General features: G+C 41.0%; 1 protein-coding gene across 1 annotated transcript in view; it reads right to left on the reverse strand.

Moving 5' to 3' along the window:
• The window catches only part of ETV5 (ETS variant transcription factor 5), a 62,327-nt gene that overhangs the window by 26,974 nt on the left and 16,068 nt on the right, over nt 1–19,285 (reverse strand). The window contains exons 6-7 of the mRNA XM_036243676.1: nt 6,162–6,291; nt 4,963–5,250 (exon numbers count right to left, since the gene is read on the reverse strand). Coding sequence (XP_036099569.1) covers nt 4,963–5,250; nt 6,162–6,291 — 418 coding nt within the window. The remainder of the gene's footprint in view (nt 1–4,962; nt 5,251–6,161; nt 6,292–19,285) is intronic.

Genomic DNA, 19,285 nt, shown 5'->3' on the forward strand with positions numbered 1-19,285 from the left:
CAGTTGAGCTTCTTCAGTTGGACTGTGAAGCCTTAACTCAAGATGTAATGAGAAATGGTACAGTAAAAGGCAAAAACGCATCTGGCCAGTACTGTGGGCATAACGTATGATACTGTTTGAGTTCCAGCACCTAGTTCATGTAACATGGTAAACAGCACCACAGAAAATCTTGTGAGACTGGGGTGGCTGGACGAAGAGCTTCCTCCTCTCCAAGAAGCTGTGGCCTTTAAGGATCAATGGAACATGTCTGAACATGCCAAATTACATGGGTTTTTTTCCCCCTCGAGGGGAGGAAATCATGAATATAAATCATGTTTCCAAACAAGTATTTATCTTCTAAAAATAAACTTTGAGTTGTGAAGAATTATATACTAAGACTGTATAAAACATTAAGAATATACTTTTGACTAGATTATATTTTAGTTGTTTAAAGTATAATCTTAGCAAACACATTGAAGACAAGTAAGATACTGGACTAAGTGTGGTCTAAAGAAAAAGGTCAGAATCATGGTTTTTAAACTTCAAAGGGTTTATCTATTCAACTGAAGCGTTAAGGCACACCATGAGCAAAACAAAACAGACACCTGTGTTACAACATGGGTTCAGTAAGTGACGGAGGAATTCAGTAGGATTTTATAGTTTAAGAGATGGCTAACATTATGGTAGTTTAAGAGATGGATCAAGTTCAAGGTTAGATCAGTTTCTCAAGGCCACTTACTCAGTTTTTGTAGACATTAGCAACCTCCTCGCACCACCACCAAATCTTAACCAAAACATATGGCGTAGTTGTAAGTTAATGTTTTGGTTTCTAAATGTAGGACCCCACACTTGGCTATAGGACATTTAGGAAGTCCTTTAGCTACTCTGCGGCCTGATTTTCTTATTTGTAAAATAGATTTTTTTACTCTTGTTTACAAATCTGTTAAAAGGCTCAAATAACCCTGCATTTCCTTCTATTCCACAAAATACCATGTATTTTTGTTAAGAGGGTTAGTTTTTGAAGTAATATTCCCTCTAATTTAAATAAAAAGTTAGCAGAGAACAAACTACAGTTACTAACGAGTAATCCGCCCCACTTTTGGGCAGGCATAAAAGTTAATAAATAAGTGATTATTAAGCTTGTTAGCATACATGATTGCAATTACTATTACTTTTACAAAATCAGACCAGGGATTTCAGTTTGTCTCATTTTCTGTGTGCTAACCAGTATTTAAAAACAAAATATTTGTTGTTTTTAAAATGTATTTTGCACCACACAGATATCACATTATCTCATTAGTAATAGACAAGGGCAACAGAATAAAATTCCGAGTAATGAGTACTTGATGCTTTAAAAAAACAGGTGAGCCCTGGCCGGTTTGGCTCAGCAGTTAGAGCATCAGCCTGCGGTCCCGAGAGACCCGGGTTCGGTTCCCGCTAAGGGCATGTACCTTGGTTGCAGTTTGTCCCCGGCCCTGGTCGGTCGTGCAGGTGGCAGCTACTCGATGTGTCCCTTTCACATCGATATTTCTCTCTCTCTCTCTCTTTTCCTCTCTCTCCCTCCCACTCTACCTGAACATAAAATGTACTCGGGTGAGGATTAAAAAAAAAATAATAATAATAATAAGTGAGTTGGAGTAGGATAATAGAGAGGGCTGAATTATGATTCTCAAAGTGTGGCAATAATATATCCAGGCCTCACTCCAGACCCACCAAGTTAATCTCTGGGGTGCAGCAAGGAATCTGCATTTTTAATAAGCCCCTGTAGGAATTCCTGTGTACTCTCAGCTTTGAGATTACAGTGCTCTAGGGTATAAGCCCAAGCGCCCCAGTGTTGATTTTGTTTATTGATTCAGGACTTCACCTTTACCCCAGTTATCTCAAGGATCTCTGTATCACCCAGTATGTGTGAGGTCTTTTTATTTTAGACTCACCATTTCTAATGGCAGAGGGGAAGGAGAAGTAAGTCCAAAATGGACAGACAGATTTCAGGGAGGAATCACCCCCCAAAAGAAATACCTACTTTCTGGTGTCTGCCTCTTTCCCTTTGGACACTTGAGGGCAGAAACTTACAAATCTCAGGGATCAAACCTCCTCCTTTGGGGAGGAGGCTGGGTAGCCAGGCCTGCCTGAGGACAAATAACTTGCAGCAGAATTAGGGTATTTCTCCCTCAGTTCACTTAACCTTTGACACAATCTGATAAGAAATAGGGATTGAGGGGGAAATACAGTTATGAGCTGCATAACAATGTCGTCAACAAGGTATGTGACCACACAAAAGATGACAATCTCTTAAGATTATAATAAAGCTGAAAAAGACCTATCACCTAGGGATGCTGTGGCCATTGTAACGCCACAGTGCAACACATCACTCATGTTTGTGGTGATGCTGGAGTTAAAGAACTACTGCGCTGCCAGGCTTATAAAAGTATAGTGCCTACAATTACGTAGTATGTAAGATTTGAAAATGACGATAGACGACTGACTACGTTACTGGCTTATGTATTTACTATACTTTTTATCCCTAGTTCAGAGTGTACCCTACTTATAAGAAAGCAGTTAGTTGTGAAACAGTGTGCTGTGTCACACCAGCAGCAGCTTCATACATCTTGTGTTCACCACACCTCTGGATTGCACCATTTTTCTTGTGCTGGATTTAATCTCGTGTTGTTTTATAAATTTAGTGTAGCCTAAGTGTACAGTTTATAAAGTCTACAGTAGTGTACGACAATGTCCCAGGCCTTCACATTCACTCACCACTCACCACTGACTCACCCAGAGCAACTCCCAGTCCTGCAAGCTCCATTCATGGTACGTGCCAGACAGGTGTACCATTTTTTAATCTTATATACCTTATTTTTACTGGACCTATTCCACGTTTAGATGTTTATATACACAAATGCCATTGTGTTACAACTGCCTACAATATTCAGCACAGTAACACACAGTACAGGTTTGCAGCCTGGGAGCAATAGGCTATACCACACCGCCTAGGTGCGCAGTAGGTTATACCACCTAGGTTTATGTAGGTGCATTCTATGATGTTCGTACAATCAACTTTCTCAGAACATATCTGTGGTTGAGCAGTGCAAGACTGCATAAATAAAGGAGATTTAACATGAGGCAATTTTCCTTTACACATGGTATTAACAAATACAGCGTTTATTAAGTATTTGAAATACTGAGTATAGGCTCCACTCCATCCCTCCACCTCAATTAATAATCTCTGCAGAGTCCTGGCCAGTTTGGCTCAGTGGTTAGAGCATCAGCCTGTGGTCCAGAGAGACCCGGGTTCGGTTCCCACTAGGGGCGCGTACTTCGGTTGCAGTTTGTCCCCGCCCTGGTTGGTCATGCGGGTGGCAACCACTCGATGTGTTCCTTTCACATTGATGTTTCTCTCTCTCTCTCTCTCTCTCTTCCTCTCTCTCCCTCCTACTCTATCTGAACAAAAAATAGAAAAATGTCCTCGAGTGAGGATAAAAAAATATATATATATATAATCTCTGCAGAAAATCAGGAGGATACTGTTTAAAAACACAAAAAACTATTGGAATAAAAATGGTATCCAGGTCTGAGTTTGCAAACTGGCAGGCCTGCAGGGTAATTTTGCCCACAGAGAGGTTTTGTTTAGTCTGCAAAGTGTTGCTCTTGTTTTTAATCTGAATTAGTTGCCAACTTTAAAAAAGGCAACCTGAAATTTTTACATAAAAACCCAAGTTTCCAAATTCTCCTGAAAAAGTGCAAGGCTGTTAACAAGGTAATAATTGGCAAGAGCTTAGCAGTGGCTGCTTCCTTTAGATGAGTTCTCTGTCTAAATGGAGGCCCACTACCGAGCCAGCCCCCAGTCAATACTCACCCCTTGGGCCCTATGTATCACTGGTGTTTGTGGCATCTGGCCTCACCAGGGGAATAAACACTAACCAGCCAAATTATGTAGTTCTTTATGGTGACTTATACAGCAAGGGGGTAAGGGGATCAGAACCAGATAAGAAAGAGTGCTAATGTTTTTCTGCATTTTACCTGGAAATAAAGAAAGTGACCTGTGAATAAATACTAGGAGGCATTTGCTTTGCTCCAGGCTTGGGAAAAGTTTACTCATAGGTCTCCCTCTCCTGCCTCTTGCCCTCATACCCACTCAATGCAGAACAAGAAAGACAGAAAGGAAATACAATGGCACCATCTTGTAGCCCTTGGTAACATCACTGACAACTTCCTGCCTACATTATCTCCTTATCCCAGAGACTTGAACTAAAAAAGACAGGCCCCCAAGATGCCCTACATAAAGGAAGGCCTTACACACCCCAAAGTCTAGAACACGGCAGATAACAGGCTTAGGAGGCTGGGACCTAAGTTTGATGTTTGCAGAGTAGGTTCCCTTCACACATTAGTTTGTTTGATGAATAAATGATTCTGGGCGACTTACTCCTGGCACCTTCATTTCCCTATTAGAAATGTAGAACTAGCTGGAGTGAAACCAGGAGATTTCTATCTCAAAAGTAGGTAATTATAAGTAAGTCCCTAGTTCTTCACCTACTGCTAAAATCTGTTAAAATCAGATGAGTAATAATACTTCCTATCAGCAAGCTTGCCTAATAAGAAAGTAAAGTATTTATGGGTAGCATAAACCAAGGTTCAATTCTAGAATCCAGTGAGGAGCCAGGAAATCTGCCCTGAGTGAGGGTCAACAGATTGTGTATGCTGGGAAAGTCACTCTTGCCCTAGCTCTGTAATGGGTGCATAGTACTAATTAGCTCCCTGTTCCTACTTCATAAGGATGTTTTAATATCTATTTGGAGTACTTCAGGGACAGGGTGATCCATAAATAGGTCATATTCATATCATTATTAGTCTTACCACACACGATGCCGCAATGGATTGAGAACTTTATAGATACTGGTAAATATGACTAACTGCTTCCCCTCTCCCAGTGAGGAAGAGGGGAGGGGAATGCAGGCAGCGAAGGAAGCCCAGATCAGCACCCACCTCTGTTCTGATGGATACTGGTTTTCAGGCATCATCTTTGGCATCTGCAGGGGCTGATGTGGTGGCCGGGGGACCACAAAGGTTTGCTGCTGTGGTCCAGGGTCTGGAAGCGAATGAGGGGTGGGGGCAGGGCCCACACCCTGTGCTGGGCCAGCTGCAGCAGGGTGCACAGAGGTGGGCAGAGCTGCCTGTGGTGGGGGAAATAGGGAATTCTGATGGGTGGGTGACAGCGGGGTGGTAGGAGGGGTTAATGGCTTGAACCCAGAGGGAGGCTTCCTATCATAGGCACTGTAAACAGAAAAAGAGAAGGAACCATTAAGCTGCAATGAAACCATCAACTTGGTCACCAGGTCCAGCAGAATGCTGCAGCCCTCGGTTGCCAGGAAATGACAGCATTAACATAGTTAAATTGCTGGCAGCCCTGAGGGAATATTTGTACCTCTGAAAAGTGACAAACACACTGCGTCACAGGGACTTATTTAACACTTCTAGTGATTCTTCTCAAAGATAATTTTAGCCTCTGCTTCCGGTTTCCTTTTTCCCCCCTTCCAACAGAAAATTCTCCATGCATGTGTGTGGAGGTGGATGGATGGGGGGAGCATTTATGCGTTGGGAGGAGTTTTCTACACCCTCTCCCAAGTATCCCAGGATTTCCAGAAATTAGTCAAAATCTTTGTTGAAGATTAATTTCTGCGGTTAACATTGCTTGAATTAACAACACTTCTCCTCCTCCCTTTCAGGCAGATCTATGTTTATCTTCTAGAGCAAAGAATGATTTAAAATTAAAGTTTCATTCCTGGGGCCTGGATATTCTTAAGTAAAGGGCACAAGCATCAGGACTTTTTCATATATTCTGATTTAAAGATTACTCTTTTGGTGCTTAAAGTTCACATTAACATATGATAGATACGAAGAAGTATATATTCCCTCCCTGGAAGCCACAGATCAAATATCCCAGTATTCAAGGTTTTTCCTGTTAGGGAGCTCAGTACCCCAAGAACTCAGTCCCCACCCCTCCAGCTGGTTTAACAGTTTTGCATTTCATGTTCAGCACAAAGTCCCCGTTTGAACTGGCCTACACCTACAGGATTACATGGCTGGGAAAGATGAGGTGTGGTATCCCGAGTGTCTGCTGAATAGTATTTGAAACAGTCAGCTTGAAAGCTACCTTCTGGTCAGCCTTCTCTGGCTCCACTTACCAATAGTTGTAGAGGCACTTTTCTCCATAGTTAGCACCGAGAGCCTGCTCGTGGCTGCAGGATGACAGCTCCGAGGAGGGGCTGTGCAGCTCCCTTTTGATCTTGGTTGGGGGTGGGGCATGAAGCACCACTGAAATGAGAAGAGGGAGGACAGCAGATTAACAGGGAGCACAATGCTTTCTTCTGCAAACCCTGAAATGAGCTGATTGTTCTTGGAACTCATGTCAAGTCACATGCCAGAGAAAGCTAAGCACTTAAATATAGAGCCTTCCATCTAAAACCAATGAAAAGTTCTTTTTTTGTTAATCCTCATCAGAGGATATTTTTCCATTGATTTATTTATTTTTTTCTTTTTCAGAGAGACTGAAAGGGAGGGAGGGAGAGAGAGAGGAACAATGAAGTGAGAGAGACACATTGATTGGTTGTGTCCTACACAACTCCAGCTGGAGCTAGGATCAAATCCGAAACCCAGATAAGTGCCCTTGACCAGAACCGAACCTGACTGCTGAGCCAAACCGGCCAAGGACAAAACCAATAAAAAGTTCTTTAAATTCAGAAATCATCCATCTTCTGACACTTTTAAAAAATTATTGTTTAATCCTCACTCAAGGATATGTTTTTATTGATTTTCAGAGACAGGAAGGAAGAGCAAGAGAGAGAAACATTGATGTGAGAAATATCAATTGGTTGCCTCCTGTATGTGCCCAGACCAGGGATGGAACCTACAACTTGCTGAGCCACCTGGCCAGGGCCATCATCTGACACTTTTATTAGCCAAGTGTTTTCCCCAAATTTCTTTGGTGTTGAGTCTGTTTCCCAGAGGCTCTGAAACCCTTAAAAGTCCTGCAGGTGATGATTCCCCCACCCCCAAATGCAGGTGTGATAGAAAACTAAGAATTTCAAGCATGAAGAATTCTGTATCCAAAAAGGACTAAACTCCAAAAATATATTGGTAGATATTATACATTAGCTTATCAAAGGCTTGATATTCCTCTGGCAAATATATTTCATATATAGAGGCATATTTGTAAATTAAATACATGACTTTTTAAAACTGAGTAGGAGACATTCAACTTTAGGGGCATTTCAAAAATTTTAAAAGCAAAGGAATACAACAAAGGACCAAACCACAACCTAGGAAAAGCTAACTCTATACAGGAAATGTCCTGGAAAATTTGTGCTTATGTCTGCCTTTCCTAGTGACCAACCAGGAAGGGCAGGTTTTTATAACTAATCCTTTCATAGATGGTGCCAGTTACTTTTCCTGAATTGACAAAATAGTGCACAGAGCTGTTGCTTTACATTTGGAAGTCAACTGCATACTGTATTCCATATGTGATTCTGAGAGGGCAAAGTAACAAGAGTTTTCAAATCAGGGTGACTTACATACAGTGGCCAAACCAAACCAAACCAAACCAAACCAAACCAAACCAAACCAGGTTTGCCTTTTTTGTCTTGTCTAGGTGCTAACTCACTTCAGAGGGGGCAATTTACACAAAGTTTAAGGACAAACTCTAAAAGCTGCACTAGGAGGGCTGTTTTCTTCTAGTTATAGGTCAGAATTGCTACTTTGTCCAGCTATCCTGGAGGGTGGGGAAAGAGAATGAGGTAAGCATTTGTGTCAGCCTCTTTCCAATGTATCAAAGGTCTCATTAAATAGCTAACCATAGTCAATGCCCTGGTAACCCACCACAATTTTGTTTGACTCAATGTTTACTCCCTAAAATATTTTCAGGAGCTTGGTAAATTCTCTGTAACTAAACTAGGTAGACTTACAGCTAAATAATCATCCCTTTTCTGTCTGATAAGACTGAACAATCTTCAGGCCAACTGGTTTCTCCATGCCTCCTCCAACCCTGAATTCTGGTCTCAGAGTGAACAAATGAGACAGATGAGTCTATCACACATGACAAGTTTATAAAGCAAAGTCCTGCCAGTGACTGACTGGAAAGGACAGGTTTTCAGAATTTCTTTCCTGCATAATGCCAACTGCTATTCCTGACTACATGAAATGAGTTCAGAACTGGCAGATTATATTTAGAAGTCATTAGAGTCTCTCTCATGATTTTTTGATGGTGACATCATGGCAGCCAACTCTCAATTGTTATCAAATGTTGTCAGACATTCAGACACAGAAAATGGCTAGGCTTGTTGTTGTTAGCATGTTTTTAGTAAATGAGAAGGGAGAGTCAGACAACTTGACACAGAAAACATTTCCCCAACGCAGCGGATGCTCTGGTGCCTCTCAGCACTGCCCCTGTATCACTGCCTCTTCTCTTACCAGTCTTCTACCATCAAGGTTTTGGCAAAAGAATGAGGAAAGGTGATGTCCCAATGTGAACAAAGGTTCTGTGTCCTTGAAAAGTCTACTTTTCTTACTTTATCTGAAGAAAATAACTTACAATCACTGTTTTACCTAGGTTCAGAAAGTAAATGATTATAGCACGATTCAATTTTCTCATTTTGGGTTTTAGGAATGTCTTGACATTTTCACATGATTATAAAAATTACTTGCACTGATAAGACTAACATCAGAGGGTAAACCAAAGCTACCCGAAAAGAAAAACTTTGTAATGGCTCCAGGAACAGTGTACCCCTGTTTTTAGGAGAATCTAAACTGCCAGATAATTCCAAAGTCTTGATTTCTTTAACTCTACACAATACTGTTACTGTGTACTACACCATTTAGGCTCTAAATTATATACTTTCTATGACCTCCAAAGTGTATTATACCTGGAATCTTATGTTTTCTACACAAAGGAGTAATTCAAGAAATATCTGATGTGTGCTATGGTCTGAATGTTTGTGTCCCTCTTAAACTCATATGTTGAAATCCTAATGCCCAATGTGATGATATTAAAAGGTGAGGGAACTTTGGGAGGTAATTAGGTAATGAGGGCAGAGCCATATGAGGATGCCAACTTTCTAGACCCGGAAGAGAGCCCATGCTGGCACCTTGATCTCAGACTTTCAGCCTCTAAAACTGTAGAAAATAAATTTCTGTTTTTTTATTTTTATTATTATTATTTTTTAATCCTCATCCGAGGACATTTTTCCATTTTTTGTACAGACAGAGTAGGAGGGAGAGAGAGGAAGAGAGAGAGAGGGAAACATCGATGTGAAAGGGACACATCGAGTGGCTGCCACCCGCATGACCAACCAGGGCCGGGGACAAACTGCAACCGAGGTACACGCCCTTAGCGGAAACCGAACCCGGGTCTCTCCGGACCGCAGGCGGACGCTCTAACCGCTGAGCCAAACCGGCCAGGGCTGTTTTTTTTTTTTTTAATCTACCCAATCTATGGTATTTTTGTTACAGCAGCCTGAATGGACTAAGACAACCAGTGACTAAATGGATTATATTTTCAATGAATTCTTAACCACATCTAGCCTCCAAGGCTAGGCACAATGTTAGTCATAAATATTTCTTCCCAGGAATCAACCATTTACAGGGAAAAAAAAGAGTAGAACACAGCAGGAATGAGAATTGAAAGTTTCACAGATCACTGATAGGAAAGCCGCTAGGGGCCCTGCGAGCGGAAGAAAGGGACTGCTGGGCCAGAGGATGTGTAAAGGAGCCTGATTTTGGCACAGGTTAGTCAGAGAGAGAGATGCATATTTAAAACAGGAACGAAGAAGCTCAAGGAATGCTCCTTGCCGTTAGTCTGTCTCCTCCTTTGGAAAATGAGATATGTGATGCCGCCTTGAGGAAGAAGGAAAATGGCACAGCACCTTTGCAGATGGTGCTATGATGTTGTGTAATTATACACTGTGCTTTCAAAAATAGTCTTTACCTTCACACAGGAGACTTACTAAACGATGACAGAGACCTAGGGCTATAAAGCATGGCAACAAATTGAAATTGAGAAAGGATCATGAACTCCTAAGAAATGTATACAGTTTAAATACATAAGTTTAAAAAGAAATGCTAAAAAAAGTTGACTAGTTGAGTTAATAAGCATTATCTACAATTAGAAATTTTGAGTTTAAGCTCAGAGTTACAGAAGATGGGCCCACAAAGCCGATGGTGCTCTGACAACAACTTCTGGTGAATATAACCACCTTCCTTGTTGTAAACATTTCAGTCATTCATTTGCTGGGCATCTTCTATGGGCCAGGCATCCTACAAGTGCTGGGGATATGAAGATAAGCAAAACAAACATGTTTGTTCAAGGCATGTATAATTCAGTGAGGAATCTGACTTTTAGCATCTTCTCATAGATACAATTAGAGTTAGACTAGGGCCTCACAGTCCACTTAATCTAGGCTCTTACATTTATAGATAAGGACCCTGGGGCCCAAAGGAATTGCTCAAGGTCTTGGAGCAGTTGCTATTAGAAGAGAGAGGAAAAGGCAAGAACTCCCCATTTTGGTAATCTACCACACTGACAGAAATGGAAGGTATTTCACTCACCCACTCTGTACATTAAATGTAGAGGACATAAATATTTTTTCAACTAAAAGAACAAAAACACTACATTATACCTAGTTGAAAGAAAATGCTCCAGCCCTGGCCGGTTTGGCTCAGCGGTTAGAGAGTCAGCCTGCGGTCCACAGAGACCCAGGTTCGGTTCCCGCTAAGGGCATATACCTTGGCTGCAGTTTGTCCCCGGCCCTGCTTGGGTTGTGTGGGTGGCGGCCACTCAATGTGTCCCTTTCACATCGATGTTTCTCTCTCTTCCTCTCTCTCCTTCCCGCTCTATCTGAGTAAAAAATGGAAAAATGTCCTCGGGTGAGGATAGAAAAAAAAAAAAAAAGAAAGAAAATGCTCCAGAACAACAGGGAAATGTGTAAGAACTAATACCTCTGGTAAAGAAGAAGGTGGACAGATTAAGAAAGAGGCAGCCAGACAGGCCCCTCAGCATTTACTTTGTGTGAAGTTGCTCTTACACACATTATTTATTTGACCTTCCCAATCCAATAAGAAAGCAACTTCCACGAAAGAAAGAAAGAAAGAAAGAAAGAAAGAAAGAAAGAAAGAAAGAAAGAAAGAAAGTTACTTCCACTGTCTCCATTTTATAGGGAAGAAAACCAAGGCTTAAAAAGTTAAGTAATCTGCCCTGGGTGCATAGCTATAAGTGGTCAGGACTCCTACCTAAACAGTTCTTAGTCAATCCGTCATATTGCCTCCTGGAAGGAATCTGAGAGAAAATGACTACATCAAAAAGGTATTAAAAGAAATAGGGAAAGAGATAGAAAAGGAAGACAACACCCAAGAAGAGAGTGGAAGAATACATTCTGCCAACTCTCGGAGTCTGTAGCCTCGTTTACTAAATCTGCACTCTCCAGTTGGAGGTACACCTGATACACCTGAATCCACACAAGGACTTCCACTCTATCTCTAGGCCATCAAAGTGCCCAGGATCCCTTCCACATTCTAGCTGACCAAAGTCTTCTGCTCATTTAGACAAACTGTAGGCAATTTGGAAGACTCAGTATCTTCTACAGCCAGTCACTGACTAGCTAGACACCACACTGTTGCCATGGATACCACCTCTCCAAATGCCTGCCCTTCCTGAATTGCTTCTTGACAATACTCTCTTAATGCCATCTCTGAGGCAAGAACATTCTTGGTAAGCTGTCTGGACCCCTATTTGACTATCAGAACTCTGTTGAGGACCCATGCACAAATACAAATGAGACACTCTTCTTGTCAGGGTAAGAAAAACCAAGGTGGCTGGCTGACAAGATTTTAAATCTGTATCTGTGGATATGCACCACAAAGTACAATGTATCGCTTTGTAGGCCACCATAACACCATTTTAAATTTAGATATGATATTCACAAACCATTCAACTTAACTTCATAATTACTTTTTTACTAGAGAACTCCATAGAAGATTTTTCTATCTGACAAATTGATAAAAAATCAGGCCTGATCCTAGCCAAAGCAATAAGTAAAGCAAAATAAATGAAAAGCAGGAGGATTAATTAGAAAGGAAGAACTATATGGTTATTATTCATAGGTAGCCTGGTTGTGTACATAGAAAATATAAAAGTATCCATAAAAAGTATAAAAATATAAGAGTCAGTAACTGAATTTATCAAGATAATTAGGCCAATATATAAAAAGAACGGTTTCTATACACTGTAACTAAAATAACAGGAAAATTTAGAAATACATCTACAATAGCAAGAGATAACATCAAATACCTAGGAATACATCTAGTAAAAAATGTGTAATACCTAAATTGAAAACTACAAAACAGTAAGAAAAATGAAAGAACTCTCAATAAACAGAAGGATATAGCATGTTTATGGATTGGAAAACTTGATTATAAAGCTCTCAATTCTCCCCCAAATGTATGTATAGGCTCAAGGTAACCACAAATAAAATCTCAGCACAGAATGAAATTTAAATTACACTCAACATGGAATTTCATAAATATGTTGAGCAAAAGAGGCTAGACACAAAAGGGTACATACCATATGAGTCCATTCATATAACATTCAAAAGGAGACAAAACTAATCTAAGGTGTTTAAAGTCAGGATGGAGGTTATTCTTTTTTTTTTTTTCTTTTAAATCCTCACTTGATGATATTTTCCCATTTATCTTCAGATAGAGTGGGAGGGAGGGAGAGAGAAAGGGAAAGAGAGAAACACTGATGTGAGAGAGACACATCTGTTGGTTGTCTCCTGCACTACCCCAACCAGGGCCGGGGACTGAACCACTACCGAGGTTCGTGCCCTTGACTGGAATCAAACCCAAGATTCTTTGGTCTGTTGGCACATGCTCTAACCACTGAACTAACCGGCCAGAGTTGGATGGAGGTTATTCTTAGGTCTGGGAGTAGTGCCTGTTTAGGGGGCACAAGGAGTCTTCTGGTATTCTGGTAAGTTCTGGGTCTTGATCTAAACGCTTATACAGTTTGTGAAAATTTACCAAGCTGTACACTTATGATTGCTATATATTATTTCAATAAAGTTTTTTTTTCTTTTTGTTTTAAGGAGTCCTATCCTGGTCAAATAGTATCACTGAGTTAATAGTTACTAAGATGTCTAAAATTTTAGCAAATCTTTCTTCTGTGATGGCATAGGAGCAATCTTCCAAAGAAATAACCCACTTGTTTTAAAAGAGAAAAATAGACAAATTGGCCCATTCAAGAGAAATAATAATTCCCTTTGCTGACAAAATCTGTTTCCTGCCCACAAGTACAGCCCTGTGGAATAAGGAAGCTACCCCATGCCAGTGCTGGAGAACTTCACTATTACAGCACCGAGGATCAAAACAAAGGAAAACACTTTTGTTGAATGTTATGATGAACAACAGTTTAAGTCAAAGAAATTGTTTTGATTAGAAAGACAAAAAAAAAACAAAAAACCACCACCTTGTCCAATAAACCTTTCCTTGGTGCTTCATAACCATCTAAGTTGCAATGTGCCACAGACGTTGTTGTAAGTATGTACAACATTTACGCAGTTGTTGAGCGTTAAAGCAGTTGCCAATCAGTTATACTGCGGTCTGAGGGGAGGAAGACTAAGCCCGTCCTTATTTCTCCTGCTTCACACACAAGCTTTCCTACCTTCCACCAGTTGTGGTTGTTCAGACTTTGGGGGTTTTCCTCCTCTCTTCTTCAGTTTCATTACTTTCATCTGGGGCAGACTCATCTTTCCCGTGTCAGCTGTGCAAGCCTGACCTCAGGGAGGACCTTATTTGGTCACACTCGACAGCCATGATCTTCTTACTTTACATGGAAAGTTGTGTCTCATGCGGAAGTTGACCAGAAAGGCATGTCCATGAGGCTGTGTCTCAGGTGGCCAGCCTACGTATGTCTCCAGACCTCTCACAACACTTCTCAACAAACATGATGTGGAAGGTATGTAGTCATGGTCACGGACTCCTCAGGCTTCCAGAGCCCTAATCCTAAAGTGAAGGTCTATTCCTAGGCTAAGACATTTGCCCATACCGTTCTTTAGTTATGGCAGTGAGTGGAACATGAGGAAGAAAGGCAGAACGAAAGACAATCAAGCAAGCAGAGGGGACATGGGAATATAAAAATGACACTGGTTGCCCTGGCCGATTTGGTTCAGTGGTTAGAGTATCGGCCTGTGGACTGAAGGGTCTCAGGTTCGATTCCCAGTCAAGGGCACATACCTGGGTTGCAGGTTTGATCCTCAGCCCCAGTCAGGGCGAGGACAGGAGGCAATCTATCGATTTCTCTCTCTCATATCGACATTTCTCTCTCTCTAAAAATTATCCTCAGCTGAGGATTAACAACAATAAAAATGACACTTGCAACACAGTACTGAAGAAGTCACTCGGAAAGTAGGTGTGGCTTCTCTCCTGATTTACCCTTCACTTGTCAGAGTAACCCACTGCCAGAGATCCAAGGGCTTAAGTCACCAGCTGCAGTGTCTCTTGGGTTCTTCGGTTTGAAGAGTACAACAAAGCCAAAAGGACTACTTCTCAACACACTGCTGCCTTCCCTTGGCTCTAGCCCTTGTTTGGTCACATTTTGAGACAAAGCTCAAATAGCTCGTTAGTAAGAGAAAAGAGGTAGATAGTTTGAAGCTTATTTTTTAAGTTGTACCATATTACCAGTAGAGGTCAGAAATATATTTTTATTCTAGGGTCGAGAAGATTAGAAATTCATTTCAAGCATAAGTATATTCCTAATAGTTCGATGTTCTTTGTAATTGCTATAGCAGTACTACTAGTGAATGGCAAGGATAAGACGCCCTGTTCTGGGAAACAAGGAGGTTCACGGAAGATGAAGTGGTTCTGGAACTTGAAAAAGAACATCTGGAAAAGGAAATGCCTTTTGGATTTCCAAACCAAATACGAGACATGTTCAAACCTGTTTGAATGGTTAACACTGATTCTGCCTGGAAACAGTTTCCAAAAATAAAAATTTGAAGTGTTATCAAATTTAGTTAGGGAAACAGGTTCTAAAAGAAGACTTGGAGGAGGTATAGGGGAATGTGCCATTTTCTTTAATATCTGACACAGCTAAGATTTGTAAGCATAGATTCAAAAACCATCCATACATAGATAATAAAATCAACTATTTAGCAAGTTGTGCTAACATTTTTTTAATGAGTCCCTCAAAAGCCCGCTCCTCAAGCATGCACCAATGATTTCTGACCCATGTGTCTCCATCTGTCTCACTCTGTTTTTATCAGTGTTTTAAGGTCAATCCAATAACAGGGACATTAGATGTGAGAGAATTGACAACAGATTTCCAGACCTAAGATTAACATTCCTGTATGTTGTTTGCATTTCTACATAGCCTTTAAAAATGTACTCTAAAAAAAGTCAACAACTACAAAACAACTGACCAGGCCTCTTAAAAAAACCTCAATGTTAGGAAGTAAAAAAAAAGGTAGACAGATTGTTATGGATTGAAGAAGATGAAAGAGGCATAACAATAAATGTAATGCGTGGTTCTTAATTGAATCCTAGATCAAAAACAGTATCAATACCAGTAATAAAAGACACTTGGAGACAAATGGGGAACTCTGAATATTCATGAATAAAAGTTAGTTTTCTATGTAGAAGACTGTTCTTAATCTTTGGAGATGCACACTCACTAACGTACTTGGATGTGAAATATCAAAATGTCTGAAACTTGAGTTCAACCGATCCAGAAAGGGAAAAAAAAATTATATATAAAGAAATGAAGCAAATGTAGCAATGTTTTAAAAATAAATCAGTAAGCCCTGGACAGTTTGCTCAGTGGTTAGAACGCCGGCCTGCGGTCCAGAGAGACCCAGGTTCAGTTCCCACTAAGGGCACGTACCTCAGTTGCAGTTTGTTCCTAGCCCCCTGGTTGGGTCGTGCAGGTGGCAGCCACTCGATGTGACCCTTTCACATCGATGTTTCTCTCTCTCTCTCTCTCTCTTTTCCTCTCTCTCCCTCCCACTCTATCAGAACAAAAAATGGAAAAATGTCCTTGGATGAGGATGAAAAAAAAAAAAAAAATCAGTAAAACAGATGTAATATCCCATCTCCGCAATACCTGGAGGAAAAAAATCCCTCTACCTTACGATTGACTCAACAGGTCGAAAGTAGATTTGCAAAGAACTTCCAAACCGTGAGGAAAGTCACCCCTGGCCTATTACCAAATTGAAGAGATACTGTCCTGTTTATCCTGCACATTTACCATGTTTGGATAACAGAGCCTCAGGAATCTAAAATTACACAGGGGATAATGTTTGTCATACTCTAACATCTAAGCCAGTGGTTCTCAAAAAAAAAAAATTTTTTTTTGGCTCTGGCCCACCTAGAAAGAAGGGAACACCCAGAGGGGGCAAGATGAAAACTGCTTCTCCTATCACTATGACTAGTGCCCACTGCCTCCTCTACCACTGACTGGGTAAAACAATGGCAATTATACGAGTACAAATATTAACAAAACTGAAACCTGTCAGTGATTCCATATAGATATTAATATACATATAATAGGAACTAAAACATGTTTACTCCTTGTGAGCATATATGCACAACAGGTTTGGAACATTACCCGAACAGCTAGACAACTCGTTATAGTTCATTCCCAAAGTCCTAACCTGTGAAGGCTGGCTAAATTAAAAAGAATTAAAGTTCTCTTCCTTGAGGTTCTCCTTCATGCTCTTCCCTCCAGAGCAGCTGGTTTGGCTCCTTCCACTCATAAAGGCTGAACAGGGCCACAGCCAGAGGCTCAGAATTGGTGACCTAGGTTTTTGGTGTTCTGAGCCTTAGGAAAAAATGTCGCAAGAGTTTCTGATGGCTCCAACCTGTCCAATCTAGCTTAACAGGCTAGGAGATCAAAAAGAATGTGGAGTTGGAAACCAACATCATGTCAATAAAGGTATGTTGGCTTGGCCTTGGCTGGTTTTGCTCAGTGGTTAGAGCATCGGCCCGCGGACCAAAAAGTCACAGGTTCTATTTCGGTCTAGGGCATATACCTTGGTTGCACTTCATCCCTGGCCCTGATTGGGGTTGTGCAGGAGACAACCAATTGATGTGTCTCTCTCACATCAATATTTCTCTCTCTCTCTCCCTCCCTCCCACTCTGTCTGAAAGTGAATGGAAAAATATCCTCCCGTGAGGATTAAAAAAAACAAGAATGTATGTTGGCTTGGAGAATCCTCTGTACGTTTATATTCTGGGACGCAAGGATGGCAGTAGGATTCTGGTGTAGAATCAACTCATAGAGAGTTGGGAAATGACAAACATCTGGTGCAGCCAATCCCCAGGTGAATATACCACACACAGGGGCGGAGATGTCCACGCAGGCTCATTCTACAATCTCTAACTACAAGAATAGCTGAATTTGTCCTGGGCAAAGTCCTACAAGAAGAAAGCAAGGCTTCTGCTCTGGGAAAGAATTTGGTATCAGTAAGTACAGGAAACGATTTCTTCAGGATTGACACAGCAGCAGTATTCAGAGTTTGAGATTATTGGTAGGGTTATGGTGTTGATTACTCCAGGTTATTTCCTACTTGTCCTGTTTCTCGGCAAGGACCAAAAGACTGAATATCATCCTAGTGGTGTATTTCAGGGCCCTAGGGTTTAGGATCAACCATGAGGTAGCAGTATTCTTTAATTAACAATTGTACAAGTCCTTCCTATATGGTCAATATCATCTGTACAATAAATAACAGAAGAGCCAAATTAGCAGCTGATAAGGCTAGTTCCTGCCCCAGGACTCAGATTTCTCCTATGCAGTGGCAAAAAAACTAGTCAGCAGAAGAGAGGCTTCAGGAGTTGGTGCGTGAACAACAACAACAAAACACTCTATTTTTATTTTTTATGATTCAGAGCTAGTAACTTGGGGTAAGGTAATTAGCTCAAGAAAAACGGCTTTGAACTTATGACATAAACTATGGGAAAAGACAGATCCAACAAATAGGATTAGGGTTACATTGGTATAGAAACAGGCCCCACCCAAGAGTGAGATTTAAGTCTTTTTTTTTGTATCCTCACCCGAGGACATTTTTCCATTTTTTGTTCAGATAGAGTGGGAGGGAGAGAAAGAGAGAAACATAGACGTGAAAGGGACACATCGAGTGGTTACCACTTGCATGACCCAACCAGGGCCGGGGACAAACTGCAACTGTGGTACATGCCCCTAGCAGAAACCGAACCCGGGTCTCTCTGGATCGCAGGCAGACCCTCTTACCGCTGAGCCAAACCGGCCAGGGTGAGACTTAAGTCTTGATGACTCTGCACAAAAATGGTTGGGAAATACCAGGGTGAAATAATAACCATTGAGACTAGAGCCAGGTCTTGGTACAGTGAGAAAAGAGGTAAGGAAGTAGACACCTTGTTGCCCATAAGAGTAGATGAATTATACCAAGTATTTGGGAATTCAAGAGCTGGAGCCTGTTCCAGGATGCAAGCCCAGGAATACTGCGTTGGTGAGCTCCTGTTAAAAACGATAGGCACTTACTTGATAGTGTGGAGACTGTGTCTCCAGAGAGCCCTCTCTCAATTCACAAAGGGGATGGTAGAAAAACGGGCTTAGCAGGGTCATCAGAAGATTATTTCAGAATTCTGAAAATGAAAACCCAGACGCCTTGAATACAGCATTAGAAATTAAAGGGAGGAGAGGGAGCTTAGAAAAAAACGGGTCCAATGTTGAAAATATTTGGGGGCAAGTGTAAGTAGATTAAATTACCAGCCATATTACCTAAAAGATAAATCATAAATAAGAATAAAAATAATAACAACAATAATAAGACAAATATTACAATAAGTATATAAATAATAATGTAAGAACAAACACTGTGTTTTGCATACTCACAACCAGAAACCTACTTCTGCCAACCCCTGAATAAATCGCTCTAGTAGAGAGTGGTATCTGAAACATCTCTAAGAGGCTACCTGCAAAGGCAGTGGAATTTCCCTGAGGATATAGGAATTAGAATTACTGATAGAGTTTCTCCCACCTGGGTTTTAAATTAGACAATAGAATTGATACCATGGAGAAGTTAAAACCACCAGGCTGTGTTCTGTAAGCCTCTCTTCCATTTTCTGTTTATCTCGGATAACCCCAAATCTCTGCTACAGGCTCGGCTCGAGCTGACAGCAGCAACAGGGGCCTGGGTGGAGCCACAGATAATGAATGCACCGGGCTTGTAGAACTTTGCTTTCTCTGGGGAAATGCCAGCAGTACACAGGATTGGTGGTTCGATGACAA

Source organism: Molossus molossus, unplaced genomic scaffold (assembly GCF_014108415.1).
Source record: "Molossus molossus isolate mMolMol1 unplaced genomic scaffold, mMolMol1.p scaffold_m16_p_5, whole genome shotgun sequence".
Classification (NCBI taxonomy): Eukaryota; Metazoa; Chordata; class Mammalia; order Chiroptera; family Molossidae; genus Molossus; species Molossus molossus.